The following is a 13072-nucleotide window of genomic DNA, read 5'->3' on the forward strand; positions in this document are numbered from 1 at the left end:
CCCCGCCCCGGAGGTGCCGCGACGCGACTTTGTTTGGGAAGAGTTCCGTGCGCGCGCGGCAGCTGGTTCCCCCCCCCGCCGCCGCCCCGGGCCCCCGGAGCGGAAGGGAGGCAAGGAGGGAGGGACGGCTGTGGCTCCGCCAAGCGGCGCTGCCGCCGCCGCCGGGCAGCGGCCTCCCCGCCCCTGGTCCCGCCCCCGGCGTGTCCCACCCCCGCGGGCCCTGCCCCCTCCCCTTCTGCCGCCGCCGCCGCTGCTGCCAGCGCAGCCTGAACTGAAGCGAACTCCGGAGCGAACTGAGGAGAAGTGAGGAGGCGGCGGCGGGGCTGAGACTCACCAGCCACAGGCGGCGGCGGCGGCAGCAGCGGCAGCGGCGGGAGGGCGGGCGGGCGGGAGGCGGAGAGGAGGAGGAGGACACGCCAGGCGCAGCGCGGCGGCAACAACAGCAGCAGCGGCGGCGGCGGCGGCGGCAACAGCGGGGAGACACCGGCGGCGGCTCCTCGGAAGCGGCAGCCGCGCCAGCAGCGCCCGCCCGCCCCGCGCGTCCCCTCCCTCCCTCCCCCGCCGCGGAGACTGGGGGCAGCGCCGAGAGGAGAACCGGGCTCAGCGTGTGTGTGCGAGGGAGGAGGAGGAGGAGGAGGGGGGACACACCGAGGACTGCGCCGGCCGAGGGCGCACGGAGCAGGGAAGCGGCGGCGGCACCGAGAGGCGGCGGCGGCGGGTCCTCGTGCCCGGAGAGGAGGGCGCAGCCCGCACGGGGGTTTCTACCGAGTTTCCTCTTTTTTTTCCTTTTTTTTTTTCTTTTTTTTCGGTCCCTGGGAGTCAGCGGCGGGTCTGCGTTTGTCTCCGGATTTGAATCCTCCTCCTTCTCCTCCTTCCTCGGGGAAGCTCCCCTCCCCGCCCCCTCCCCTCCCCCACCGCCTCCCTGCCCGCCCGGATCCAGCCGGGCGCCCCGTGCCGCGGTCGCGTTGCTCGGCGGAGCTGCTGCGGGCGCTCGCCGTCTCTGCGCGGGCTTGGAATATGGTTGGGGAAATGGAAACCAAGGAGAAGCCGAAGCCGAGCCCCGATTACCTGATGCAGCTGATGAACGACAAGAAGCTGATGAGCAGCCTCCCCAACTTCTGCGGGATCTTCAACCACCTCGAGAGGCTGCTGGACGAAGGTAAAAGCACTCGCCCGGCCGCCCCCTCCCCCGCCCCGCCGCCCTGCCCTGCCTCCCCCGGCCCGGGGATCCCGCTCGGCCGCCCGGCCCGGCCGGGCGACGGGGGCGGCCCGGGGCCTGTTCCGCTCTCCCCGCTGCTCCCCGCACGCTCCCGGCCCCGGCTGGGGAGCCTAAAACAAAGGGGAAGTGCGGGCTCTCCCCTCTCTGGCCGCCGTCGCGCGGTGCCGAGGGACTCGGGGAGCGAGTGGGAGGGGAGAGGCAGCCCCGGCCGCACGGGTCCTCGAACCCCCCGGAGGGTTTTCCCCCTTATTTTTCCTTTTTTTTTTTTTAACCCTTTTCCGCACTATTTCCTTAAACCGGGGGAAGGGTAACTACAGCACGGAGGGAGGGAACGAGGACAGGAGCTCAGGAATGCGCTCTGGGGGAAGGCAGGGAGGAGGGGAAAGGCTGGCTGGCGGCTGGCGCTCCCCTCCCTCCATCCCTCCCTCCCGTGGCGGCGGGGGACACGGGGGTCCTGCCGGCGCCCTCGGAGCGCTCCGCCGCCCGGCCCCAGGGCCCCCGCCGGGGGGGCGGGGGGTGTTTGGTTTCGAGATTTGGCTGTTCTGGAAGCTGCTTGGACTTGAATAACTAAGGCGGAGGGGGGCTGAGCTCTTTTTTCACCTCCAGATCCACCCCACCCCGAACTGGCCACAAACTAATTACATTTTCCTATATCTCAAGGGAAGCGAGTAAATTGTTCTCTCAGCTATCTTTACCTTTTAAAGAAACTTAACTTGAAAGACTCCTACGTGTGACTTTAGTGAAGTGGGAGAAACAAAAAGGATTACGAAATTGCCTGGTCCGCTCCTGCCAAACGTCCATCCCGGCCCCGCACCCGCTCCTGGCGCGGGGCGAGGCCCCCCCAACCCCCCAATTTTTCGCTAAGTAACTTTGTTTAAGGCTAAGCTTTCATAAATAAATAATCACATTTTAGAAATTAAAAAGAAAAGTACGAGCTGGGAAGTTACGGTGTCCCATATGTTTTCCCACTACAATAACAGACCCACTGTGTATTAAAAATTAGGTGAAACGCTTGTTCTTAGTATTTTAAATTCGCCTTATAGTCGGGTTCACAGGTTTGTTTTTTCTTGTCAGAGGCATTTCCTTTCCTTCCAATTTAAACCTAGGCTTTCTGGAGAGTTAGACCTGTTTGTTTAATAGTATTTGATAGCTTAGTAGAATATGATATGACCATAAATTATTTATACAATTTCACCTTGTTGGGATTCTTAGTATGAAGTACTGATTTTCGAGATTTTGAGTTGGGGTTCTTGTTTGCGGATGTATTCCACCTCACTAAAAGAAGTTTGGGAAGTTGTTGACCTCGGAAGATGAAAGAACTGGTTATATTTGGTAGAACAACTCCCCGCCCTCTGCCAAGACTGTAAAAATGAGATAGCGACTGTAGTACGACACAAAAATAGCATGTTGAGAAAATGCTACCTTCGGAAATAAGTGATAGAGGAGTTTAAAAAACCCCAAACAAAGGGTGAAGAATACTGAAATATGGATTGTGGGAAGCATTATAGTAGGACCATCTGTTTTTATTTTCAAGACACTTGGAGGAGTTTGAATTTACATTAGAGCAAATATGGACATGAAAAGCAAAACTATTTAAAACTTATGTTCTTGGTCACCACAGTGAACAACCTCTTCAGAGTAGGTAGATTTACAAAAAACACCAAGAAGAAACTTGACTGAGAAGACTCCTTTATAGCACAAATGAGCCTTTCAGAGGCTTGATAATGGATTTTTAAATTCCTGAATCTCTTCAATGTAATGTATTTGGCCAGAGGAGGCCTGAAGCTGTTTTTTTATTTTCAGAGAACAAAAGGAAGAAAAACATTTCCCGATGTGAAAAGGACACTGAAAAAGGAATGCCTGAAATACATCTTGTCATATATTTTGAAATACTGAAAACTCTGGAAGTCTGTTTCCAAAGTATTGGAGTTCCAAAACGAGGGCTCTTGAGACACTTGCTGAAAAAGTTTAAGGACTGTGTTGGAACTATTCTTCACGCTCTTCTTCAAAAGAAAAGCAAATAAAAGACTCTCTGTGTTCCTAAATGGTCTCTGGAAGAAGCCTGCTATCCCTTTAAGCTTTTCTGCTTTTCCTGTTTACGTTGGCAATTGGGTGGAAGTATTGTGGAGGCAGAAAACTTTTTGGAATGTTGAAAAAAATGTTTCATGCAAATCTAGTAAATTGCTTCAAGACTTCAAAATTTGAACACTAAGGGGCGCCAGTTATTTTTTTTTCTGAGGCGTAATTCCGCGAGCACCGAGTATTGACTCGGGCAGTAAAATTATCAAATCGACGGCAAAGAATGACAAAATACTTGTGGATTTGTGCAGGTATCTGTATTTGCATGGACTTCCATGTATTGTATGCTTCCAGGCAGTATTACATAGGTGGAATGGGCAGTAGCAATGAACAGCCGAGGAGTTCGAATAACTGTTTTGCTGTAAAACACCTATCGTGGTTACCAGTGGGGGCTGTGTTAAATGTCTTGAACTCTATGCTCCACTGACATCCTCCAGCAGAGGAGTTTAGTAATAGCGAATTACAGGTTTGCTAGAAAAATCTGCAGGATTTAATTTGCTTAACTTAAAAGTGTATTATTTCATAGTTTCATCAGTTGTTTCCTGGCACCCTTGAGAATACCAAGTATATGGGGCAAGTGTGTGTATATATAGGTATATATAATCTAAAAATAAAGTTACGGGGTTCACGTTCCCTCTTTGCCTCCTCCACCCTGTCATTTGATTTGCTTCTTCTAGTTTGTTGTTTTGTGCTTTAGGTAGGTGGGGTTTTTTTCTTTAGTTACTATACAACCATTTTCCTGAAGGTTTTGTTTATACTTGAGAAGAATAATATTATGATCAGCCATTGTTTTTTATTTTGTGTGCTGATCAAAATGAAGAAATAAAGTCACAGCCCTAAGAATTCAAACAAATAAAAGATGGGATTGCTTTCCCTACTGGAATGCTAGGGTGGGTTTTTTTATTATTATTTATTTATTGTTACATGCCATGTCAGTATTTAAAAACAGAGCTCAAAGGGGCTTCTGTTGTGATGACTTCTTGTAACTGTGTGCAACAAGAGATAGAAAGGGACCTGTGAAGGTGAACAGTACATCTAATCCGGTTAGGTTACAGAATATACATCTGCCTTTTTGGGGGGCATTTCTACGCTATGTGTATTATCCAAAACATGTTTTCCTTTCTGAACTCTATCCTACTTTTTGATCTTTGAAAATTTTAGTGCTTAACTTAGTAGATGGTCTCTGTCTTGCACCATTTTGTTTTTGAAGATTAGCTTAAATGTAAGAAGTGTATTGGGAAACCTTTTTTTTTTTTTTTAATAAAAACTACTGTCATAAAATGTGAAAGTCACAGTTTTGTTTAGGTTACGGTTATTTTTCCATATGCGTGCTTTTAACTTCTTATGTGTAAATAAGGCTTCTGTGGATTAACAAGGATGTTTAAAGAGCACATCATAATAACTAGGAAGCTGAATTGTTTTTATCAGACTAGTGCAAACCTGTGGGAAGAGAGGGTTCTTCCTGAATGTGGAATAGGCTGTATTTCCTGTAATTGTTTGCACCATCAAATGTGACCTGATTTTTTTTTTTTGATTTTTTTTTTTCTGCTTAAGCTTCTGAGATACTAACTTTTATGATCTTAACCTAGATTGTTTTTTTTCTGACAACTTGTATATTTTAATAATCCTCTTTGTGGACAGTGAATAGAGTTGTACTAATTTTCTTGCACTATTTTTAAAAACTAAATTGGACATTTCAAAGTCCTCAGTAGCACGCTGACAGATTGAATTTAATGAGGTACTTCAGTTGTGTCCTTTCAGGAGGCTGTGAACAAATGTGCCTGAACTATTAACTGAGATCTGAGTAGTCTTAATTTTTAAATTTACATTTTGTTTTCTTGAACCTGTAAGTGGTTAGACTCTTGCACCTGATCGGACTGTACACAGATCAGATCTGTGGTCTGAACTGTTTTCAAAAAGAGATTGAGGCGGACTTTATGAAGAATTCATTTTGCCTTGGTAACCTATACCTCAAAAACTTACATCTTCCCTTCAAAACTGCGTTGAAGGTGACTTAAAAGCATGTCTACATTTAAATGTAAATTAAACCATGCATCTACCTATTGGAGGTAAATTTAATTTTGTGTCAAATAGGCTGCCTCTTTTTTGTCTACCAGGTGTAGTAAACCTAGTGTAAAAACATCTAAGTAGACAATATGAGGATCATTTTTTCTTGAATATTGTGCTCTCTGTTTAATTTGCTCACTGAGAAAAGTGCATGTGAACTTGGAGGGCCCAGTGCTCAAGAGTGCAGTTTTTGTGTCAGTCCAGTTCTATGAGCCAAAACGTCTGCTTGAAGTAAGGCTGAAGAACTGTGTTCTGGTGTTGTAAATGAATTCTCTCTGAGAAGTTATCTAGTTACTTTTGTACATGACCTTATTGTTTGTGATTATGTAAATGCAGCTTAGCTAGGGTTTTGCTGACTTGTCAGATTTGATGGAGGGGCACTGGCCACATTAGCATGTCAGTTTTTTCAGTTGTATCAGGTCTTGCAATAAGCCTCCATTATTTCATTTAAAATGTGCTTCTTTATGCAATATTCAGGAATGAATATTCTTTGGGATAAAGTTGTTATGAAAGGTGTTTGCCGAGAGAGTCTCAGACTAATTTTTAAACTTGGTGTATTAATGTTAAAATTGTCAAAACAGCATGCCACAAGAGCATTGAGTATTGTTTGTGTGCTGTTTATCATTAGTACTCTTTTGAATTTGGTTCTTTAATAATCTCTAAAATTTAATGGTCTGAGGTGTTTTTCTGATTTATGAATGTGTTGTAATAACAAGATTGTAATGCTTCTAGAACTTGTATTCAAAAACCTTGTGAGAGCTATTTTGGGGTGAGGGTGTTTGGTTATTTTTTGGCGGAGGGGGGGAGTGGGTTTAATACCTTGGCACAGCCTCTTATAACATCAAACCAAAAGCTCCATTGCACTTAAGAAATAAGTGTGGCGGTTTTTTTTGGCTTGTGGAAAATATTTAAAACGGCAACAGTTCAGTTCTTTTTAAAATACGTTATTTTTGGGGCTGTATCTGTAGCATTTATAGGATTGCAGTCACCTGGCTTGTAACTAAAAAAAGGGTATTTTTTTAACTGATAACAAGTTTTAAGTTAGTAAAACAGTTATTTTAAGCTCATGCTTTGAAAGCTTACCAATAATTGCTTGTTAAAATATCTGTCTTAGGGTGTTTGGTTTTTTTAAATAAGAATAGCCACAGTAGACTTAGTTCTATGCAGGAGGTGCTGACTTGTTAAACTGGAAGAGGCCTGTTCAAATTTACTGTTTTTGTTTAGTGCTACTTGTTCATTAAGGTTGGAATTGAGTTGCATTTTCCTCCTCTGAAATTGAATGCAGTAATTTCAAAAATAACTGGTGTCATACAAAAATCTCTTGCTATGGTTAGAAAAACTGACCAAGTGCCGATTACTTTAGGGAGTGGCATGGCACGCAGCACTTTCGTAATGCACAAGGGGAAGAACTGGAGGTGTATTGGTTAATGTTGTAGTAAAAGGGGAAAAAAAAACCCTAAACCAACCACCACCAATTGAGAAAAACTCTACAGATTTTAAGAGAGCGCTTAGAATGTCCTGATTATGAAAATGAAGTTTACGCGCATCAAAAGATGGAAAGAAATTACTTATGTTTGATGGGTGCTGTGGGTGTGAAGAGAAGGCTAGTCATGAAGTGGATGGTGAGTTTTGTGGGTTAGTAATGTTTTTGACTAGGTTATCTGTTTCAGTCATTCTTAGACTAAAACTTTTTTTCCTCTTGAGTACACTATACAATGCCAGGACAGGAATGGGATGCTTACAGTGATTTGAGTTGTGTAGACTTCGTTAGAAAAGCAAGTACATTTGAATTGTTTTTAATTGCTGTCTGTAACAGTAAAGTGTTCTCCATTTTTGAGAATGCACGCTGATGCAGGTATCCTATTAATTAGATGTATTATTAGACACTGGTCTGGTATATTTCTGTGGCCGACAGGATAGACCTGTGTTAATGTTAATTATCAGACCATCCTGACAGCTCAGGCTGATTGAAGTACAGCAGGAGTCTGCCATGGAAACTGATGGTTTATATTTGACTGCTTATATGGAATGTTGGGGGGGGCGGGAGAGGGGGGAGATGGGGGAAATGCCTTGCCAGGAAAGTTGTGAACTAATGAAATGACCTCACTCGCTGACCCTTGTCTTTATTGAAACATAACTCACGACTTCTCATTTGTGCTGTGTGAATTTTTCTGTATTGATTTTAGTCAGAATGCGAACTATGAAGATCTTCTGTTGATTTTGACATTTTACAGAAATTTAATAACCCAGTGCTTAGAAAACTAGTAAGAACAATAAAACTGCCAGTGTTTTTAATCTCACTATGCAGTTGGTTATGTCAGTAGAAGTGCCACACAAGCTGCACCTGTGGCTTGCTAACAGGAGGATCGGTGCTTGTGAGGTACATCGAAACTACTGTTTGAATCCTGAAACAGCTAATAGGTGTAATGTTTATGGTCTGAATTATATACCTTTGCTTTGCTAAGACAAAGAGTGGGGTTGCTGAAAGTTAGGCAACGTTACATTTTTACTTTTGACTTCAGAAAATACCCTGTGTAACCCTGTACAATGCAGTCAAAGTAATGTCCAGGTTTGTGTTTCTTTTGGTTGTTTTTCTTGGAAACATTTCATGGAAGTGGAGTTAGCTTTTTAATAGCAGAGCTTAGATTTTTTGAGACAATTTATGCACGAATGAACAAAACAGCTGTGACAACACTAAAGAGAAATAATATCTGGCTTCATTAGCAGAGGTGCTCCTCCACTTCGTTATTCTTGCTTCCATTAGAAAGTATCTTTTGCAGGCTAGCTGCGTGTCTGAGAACAAGACAGCACAAGTTAAAATGGAGTTGTGTTACTTAAACCTCTGTTGTCTGAGTTTGGCACTTGAAGTTGCAGCTTTTGTGATCTCTGCAGTTATTTTAGCAGGTGTCAGTGGTGGGAATGAGTGTGGTAATACTAATGGGATTTTTTATTTATTTTATTCTCATGGTTTGAAATAGTGTAGAAATTGAAAATACATTTTCAGTTACTTTTCATTTGAGAATTGATTTTTTTTTGTACTTGGTGTCAAATAGTAAATTTTGTTTTTCAGTTCAGTGCAAAAAATTTTTCTTTTGAAGGGGAATGGCAGTAGGTAGCTATTGATGTGTTTTAATGTTTTTGGTGGTGCATAGTTGAGTAGCACCCTGGAAGTCAATTTTTTTAATTGCTTTAAAAAATATTTTTGACTGTTTTGCGTCTGCACTTGGATCCTTTTGCTTTGCTCCATTCTGTAGTTTGAGGGATTTTCTGTGTTTCCAGTACCAGAGCGAGGTTTTGATACTTTGTACTGTAATTGCAGTGCTGCAGGAAGTGCCCATGTGGGAAGGTGCTCAGGATACCCGTTTTTAGAAGGGATAAACCATGAAGCACTTTGCGTGATAACTCACTGAAATCTGAGGGTATTAACAGCTGGAACAGTTAACACTTCAGTGGTGTATAACCTTATAAATGTTGGTGTGTCTTTAAGACTTGATTTGAAAAGTAAAAACATCCCGGCATGATAAGCAATTAAAATCTTGTTACTTTGCTGGGAAGTTACTTCTACGTAATCTAGGGAGTAATGCATCAGAATGGCTGCTGATGTCAGTGCAGAGACAGGGGAAGATAATACAGTACTTTATACCCTTATCTGGTGGATCAGTTTCTGGCTTAAAAGGTCAGCTGATATTCTGTACTGGTCAGGGGTTTTTTTGAGTTTGTTTTTGTGTGGTGCTGGCTTTCTTTTCAGATGGCTCAGAGCTGTGATCTCACTCCCCATATGTGATCTCAGAGTAGTTGTGTTGGCACAGTGGCTGAGGTGGCTCGATAGTGACGATGTAGAGCAGTGCCGTGGGGAGGGAACTGCATTTGCTTAAACATTTACTTAAAAGTCTGAAGCTCCCGATTGATGTCCACTGATTGTGGATCTGGTCCATTCAGAATTTTAAGGATGTGCTTATTTGCAGACTAGCTGACACTAGATGGAAGTCAGACTTTGCTGAATTCTTTAAATCCTTTAGCTGTTGAAATAATGAACCTTCTTGGTATTTTTTTTCTAATTCTGATTAAAGAACTGATTTAGAAATCTCTGTAACCATTAGCTGGTCAAACTGTCCTTTCCTAGCTACGGTATATTTTTTTCATTAATGTGTAGGAGATGGCAGGTGCCTGAAATTTTAAAAAGTAAGCAACAGATCTGCTAGCACAAGTATTAATACGAACTTAATGTTCTGGTTCATGTGTTTAAATGGCAGCTAAACCAAAGCATTCAGCTCATGTTGCATAATGCTTCCATTTATTTATCAGACTTCAAAGCAGTAGCAAATCAGTTAATATTCTTCTCAGTGCAGCTTAATCTAATAACCTGCAAATAATTATATTAAAAGTTGATGCATAATTTTCAACTTTTAGATGCAGAGCAAGCCAAATCCACTTTTCTTTGCTGTGAATATCTTAGGTTTCTGTGCAGGAACAGGGAGGAGGAGAACACAAGAAAACAATGCTCTGACCCGATGCTGTTTGCTTTTGAGCGGTATTGCTGATCATACTGCTTTTAGTTAGTTTCGGTTTGTCTCAATTTGAAGGAGCATGAGCTGCACCCCTCCAGCATAAAGCAACATGGACAGTTTCTCAGTAAGTTGTCTCAGTCATCAACCCCCGCCCAAACTTACAGAATAACTTTGCCTAAATACTACATGTACAATCTGTTGTCAGGCGTGTTCTCGTAACAGTTGGTTTGTGTGCTAAAGTTGAAGGTTAAAATGCTGTAATAGGCCCAGCTGTCTTGTTTAAAGTGTGATGTTTTTGCTGTGAAGATTGGCTGTGCAGTGAGAAAGTGGTGTGTGTGTTAGACGTTGGTAGAGACAAGTTGTTGATAGTTCTTTAATTGCTTAAGTATCTTATCATCTATAAAGATAAGTATAGTCAGAGAGGCTCGTATACAGTCAGTTTACAAGGGAATTACTGCTGCTTTAAATCACTGGAGGCTTTTATGGAAATCTGATACTGCCTCTGAATCAACCTGAAGCAGGACTCGTTATGCACATTCTTTTGTTCCCACTTTTCATGTAGTTATGTCAACTTTGTGCTCAAATAGACTTGAACAAAATCTGAGCACAGATGATGTGGTAGGGATCAGAAATGAATTCTAACCAAGGTTCTATCAGGAAGATTGATTATATGTGTATTAAAACATCTTCAGAGGGAGAATGATACTTTAGTATCTCAGGTATAAAATCAGTGACTGTAATTGTGTATAGAAGGGAATTATATTTGGCTGTTTTAATAACATGTTTAGAGAGATTTGAGTCATATTTTGAAATTTCTTGCAGTGGTTTTGTGTTCATTCTGTGGATAAATTTTATTTTTGTGACAAGACTAGCACAGTTCTTTATATTAAAAAAAAAACAAACCAACCAACCAAAAAAAAAAAAAAAAAACAAACCCAGAGAAAACATTACCTAAAGATCAAATCCACCTTCGGAGGGAAAAAAAGAACAACTGGTTTTTTTGAGAAAAGCTTTTTAAGGTTACAAACTTCAAAAACTTTTTTAGAGACCTGTGGCATTTAAGATACATACTGACATTTTGAGGGGGAGGAGGGGGAAAACATCTCGATATCATCTTAATTGTAGGGTTAATTGAGGTTAAATTCTGTATGTATCCAGGTATTTCCAACTTCGAATAATTCAGGTGTAGCTTCCAGGGAAGGAAGGGACTGTGTGGAAGCTTTGTCTATAGGTGATGGGGTACATAAACTTAGTGTCTATTGATTTAGTAACTGTATCTTTTATTCATAACTGTTCATGAGGAATCATGTTGGTTCCAAATGGGAGGTTTAATGCACACTGAGGGCACTTGGTAGTGCTGAATTTTAATACTGTTAAGTGTCTTCAGCAAGGTATTCTTGCGTCAGCCTCGGATTAACATAGGATGAATAACAGAGCAATTCATCAGCTAGGCAGCTCTGAAGAGTGTCAGCAAGAAAGCTGACGATGATGAATTGGAGAGAAATGGATGCTGCAGTAGATGGCTGCTCCAGCCAGCGCTGGGGTGTTGAGGGATGGCAGTTGGTATTTAGGTGTACGCTGAGTAATTAAGTGAGGAGGGACCGAATGCTTTTGCTCAGCTGAAGAGAGAAGAAAAAGAAACGTGTCCCTTCTACAGTCCAAAAAGGTTATGAAATTCAACAGCTTAAAATGACAGATGGACAACCGCTTTTTTAATTCATTGAAAAAGATTACATCAGTCTTTATTATTGATAAATGTGAGTTATGTTTTGAAGACAGACTTGTGAACTTCCCTTCATCTTTGCAGGCTCAGCAACCTTATATGGCATCAAAAATTTGCATAAATTAATTTTGAGGCAGATTTAGTTTATTCTGGACTTAATTTTCCTTCACGTTCTGTGTTAGCCTTTCTTAGAGCTCATGGCTTTCAGTTACTTTGTTACTTCAATTACTGGTTACTTTCAGTTTTAATTTTTAATTTTTTCCGTTTCAGGATAAAGAAAATAGTTGGGATTTGGAGGGGGGATTTTCTTCCATCAGCCTAATAGCATAACTAAGTGGTTTTTGTCATGTGCACAGGTCTTTCTAATCCCATTTAGTATGGTTTGTAACAGAATTGTTTTTGACTGCTTTTTGTTATATTGTTGAACACTTGATACATGGAGAACAGTTTAAAGTAATAATATTCAAGTCTTCTACTTTATTCGGGCTCCTCATATGGATTTTTTTCTGACTGTTGATTGACTTTAGGTTACTAAACCGGTATGTACAGGCTTTTGGAGCCCTGAGCACAATTCAGTACTGAAATCTGTATCAAAGAAACATTTCAGTATGTTGTATAGCAGTCATAACTAGTATAGTGTAATGGTATTTTATAGTATAAATCGTTGCACAGATTAAACTACATTTCTAGTATGCTTTTCTGGATTTAGCATCTGGGCTGCTGAAAGTTTTGAGGAGTTGTTAATAACTAAAATGTATTCATGAATAATTGGAAGTATATTGTGATGTCTCCTTCTTCAAACTTTTATTTTGTGCTCTTAGTTTTAAATTTCAGATAAAAGATGGGATACTAATAAAGCACTAACATTTAAGGAACTTTTTTTCTTAGTCTAGTCATGGGTGAGTGGTTTCTCATAGGATGTAATACAGCTGAAGCACAACTTAACCTGCTATAAGCTTTTATCTTTTCCCACACCCTCCCCTACCATGGAAAGTTGGGACTTCTTTTCCCTCCATGGAAAGTGAAGGAATTGCTAAATATTGCTAGGAATGAAACCTGGATAATCTCCAGGCTGTTGAGCTAATTAATGAAACTTAATGCCACAAATATGAGTGCAATAGTATGCAACTATTGATGTTGGTATAATGAAAAAATTAATAGAAAGGACACAGTACATTTTAAAAACATGTTACTGTGTAAGTACCTGCAAAAATTGTATTGTATGTTAGTTTTGAAACTGCTGCATTAAACAGATTATTATATGAAAGGAACAGAAAAATCAGAATGTATTTCCTTGAGATTTGACATGTCTTTTTTGCTCAGAAAGTGTTACTAATTTACAAAAATAATACGACAATTTACTTAGCCTTCAAATGTTCTGAGATTATGCATTACACGTATGAGAGATGGAGATTTTTATATTGAAGTTAATGTTCAATCTAATCAAGATTTCCGCTGCATGTAGTGTCTTTTTCC

The 13072-nt window shown here is 41.5% G+C and overlaps 1 protein-coding gene across 15 annotated transcripts in view; it reads left to right on the forward strand.

Moving 5' to 3' along the window:
- Positions 1-476: 476 nt before the first annotated feature.
- QKI (QKI, KH domain containing RNA binding) overlaps positions 477-13072 on the forward strand; it is a 157544-nt gene continuing 144948 nt past the window's right edge. For 3 of the 15 annotated variants that reach the window (XM_042025073.1, XM_042025075.1, XM_042025090.1), the window contains exon 1: positions 481-1159. In XM_042025073.1, the coding sequence (XP_041881007.1) occupies positions 1018-1159 (142 nt within the window). In that variant the 5' untranslated portion in view covers positions 481-1017. Of the gene's footprint in view, positions 1160-1827; positions 3550-13072 lie in introns of those variants that run through there. The other 12 variants (XM_042025079.1, XM_042025080.1, XM_042025086.1 and 9 more) reach the window with 9 other exon arrangements.

The sequence above is a fragment of the Corvus kubaryi genome, unplaced genomic scaffold (genome assembly GCF_017639235.1).
Source record: "Corvus kubaryi isolate FWS band 111438036 unplaced genomic scaffold, C.kubaryi_AGA036_p1.0 37266, whole genome shotgun sequence".
Classification (NCBI taxonomy): Eukaryota; Metazoa; Chordata; class Aves; order Passeriformes; family Corvidae; genus Corvus; species Corvus kubaryi.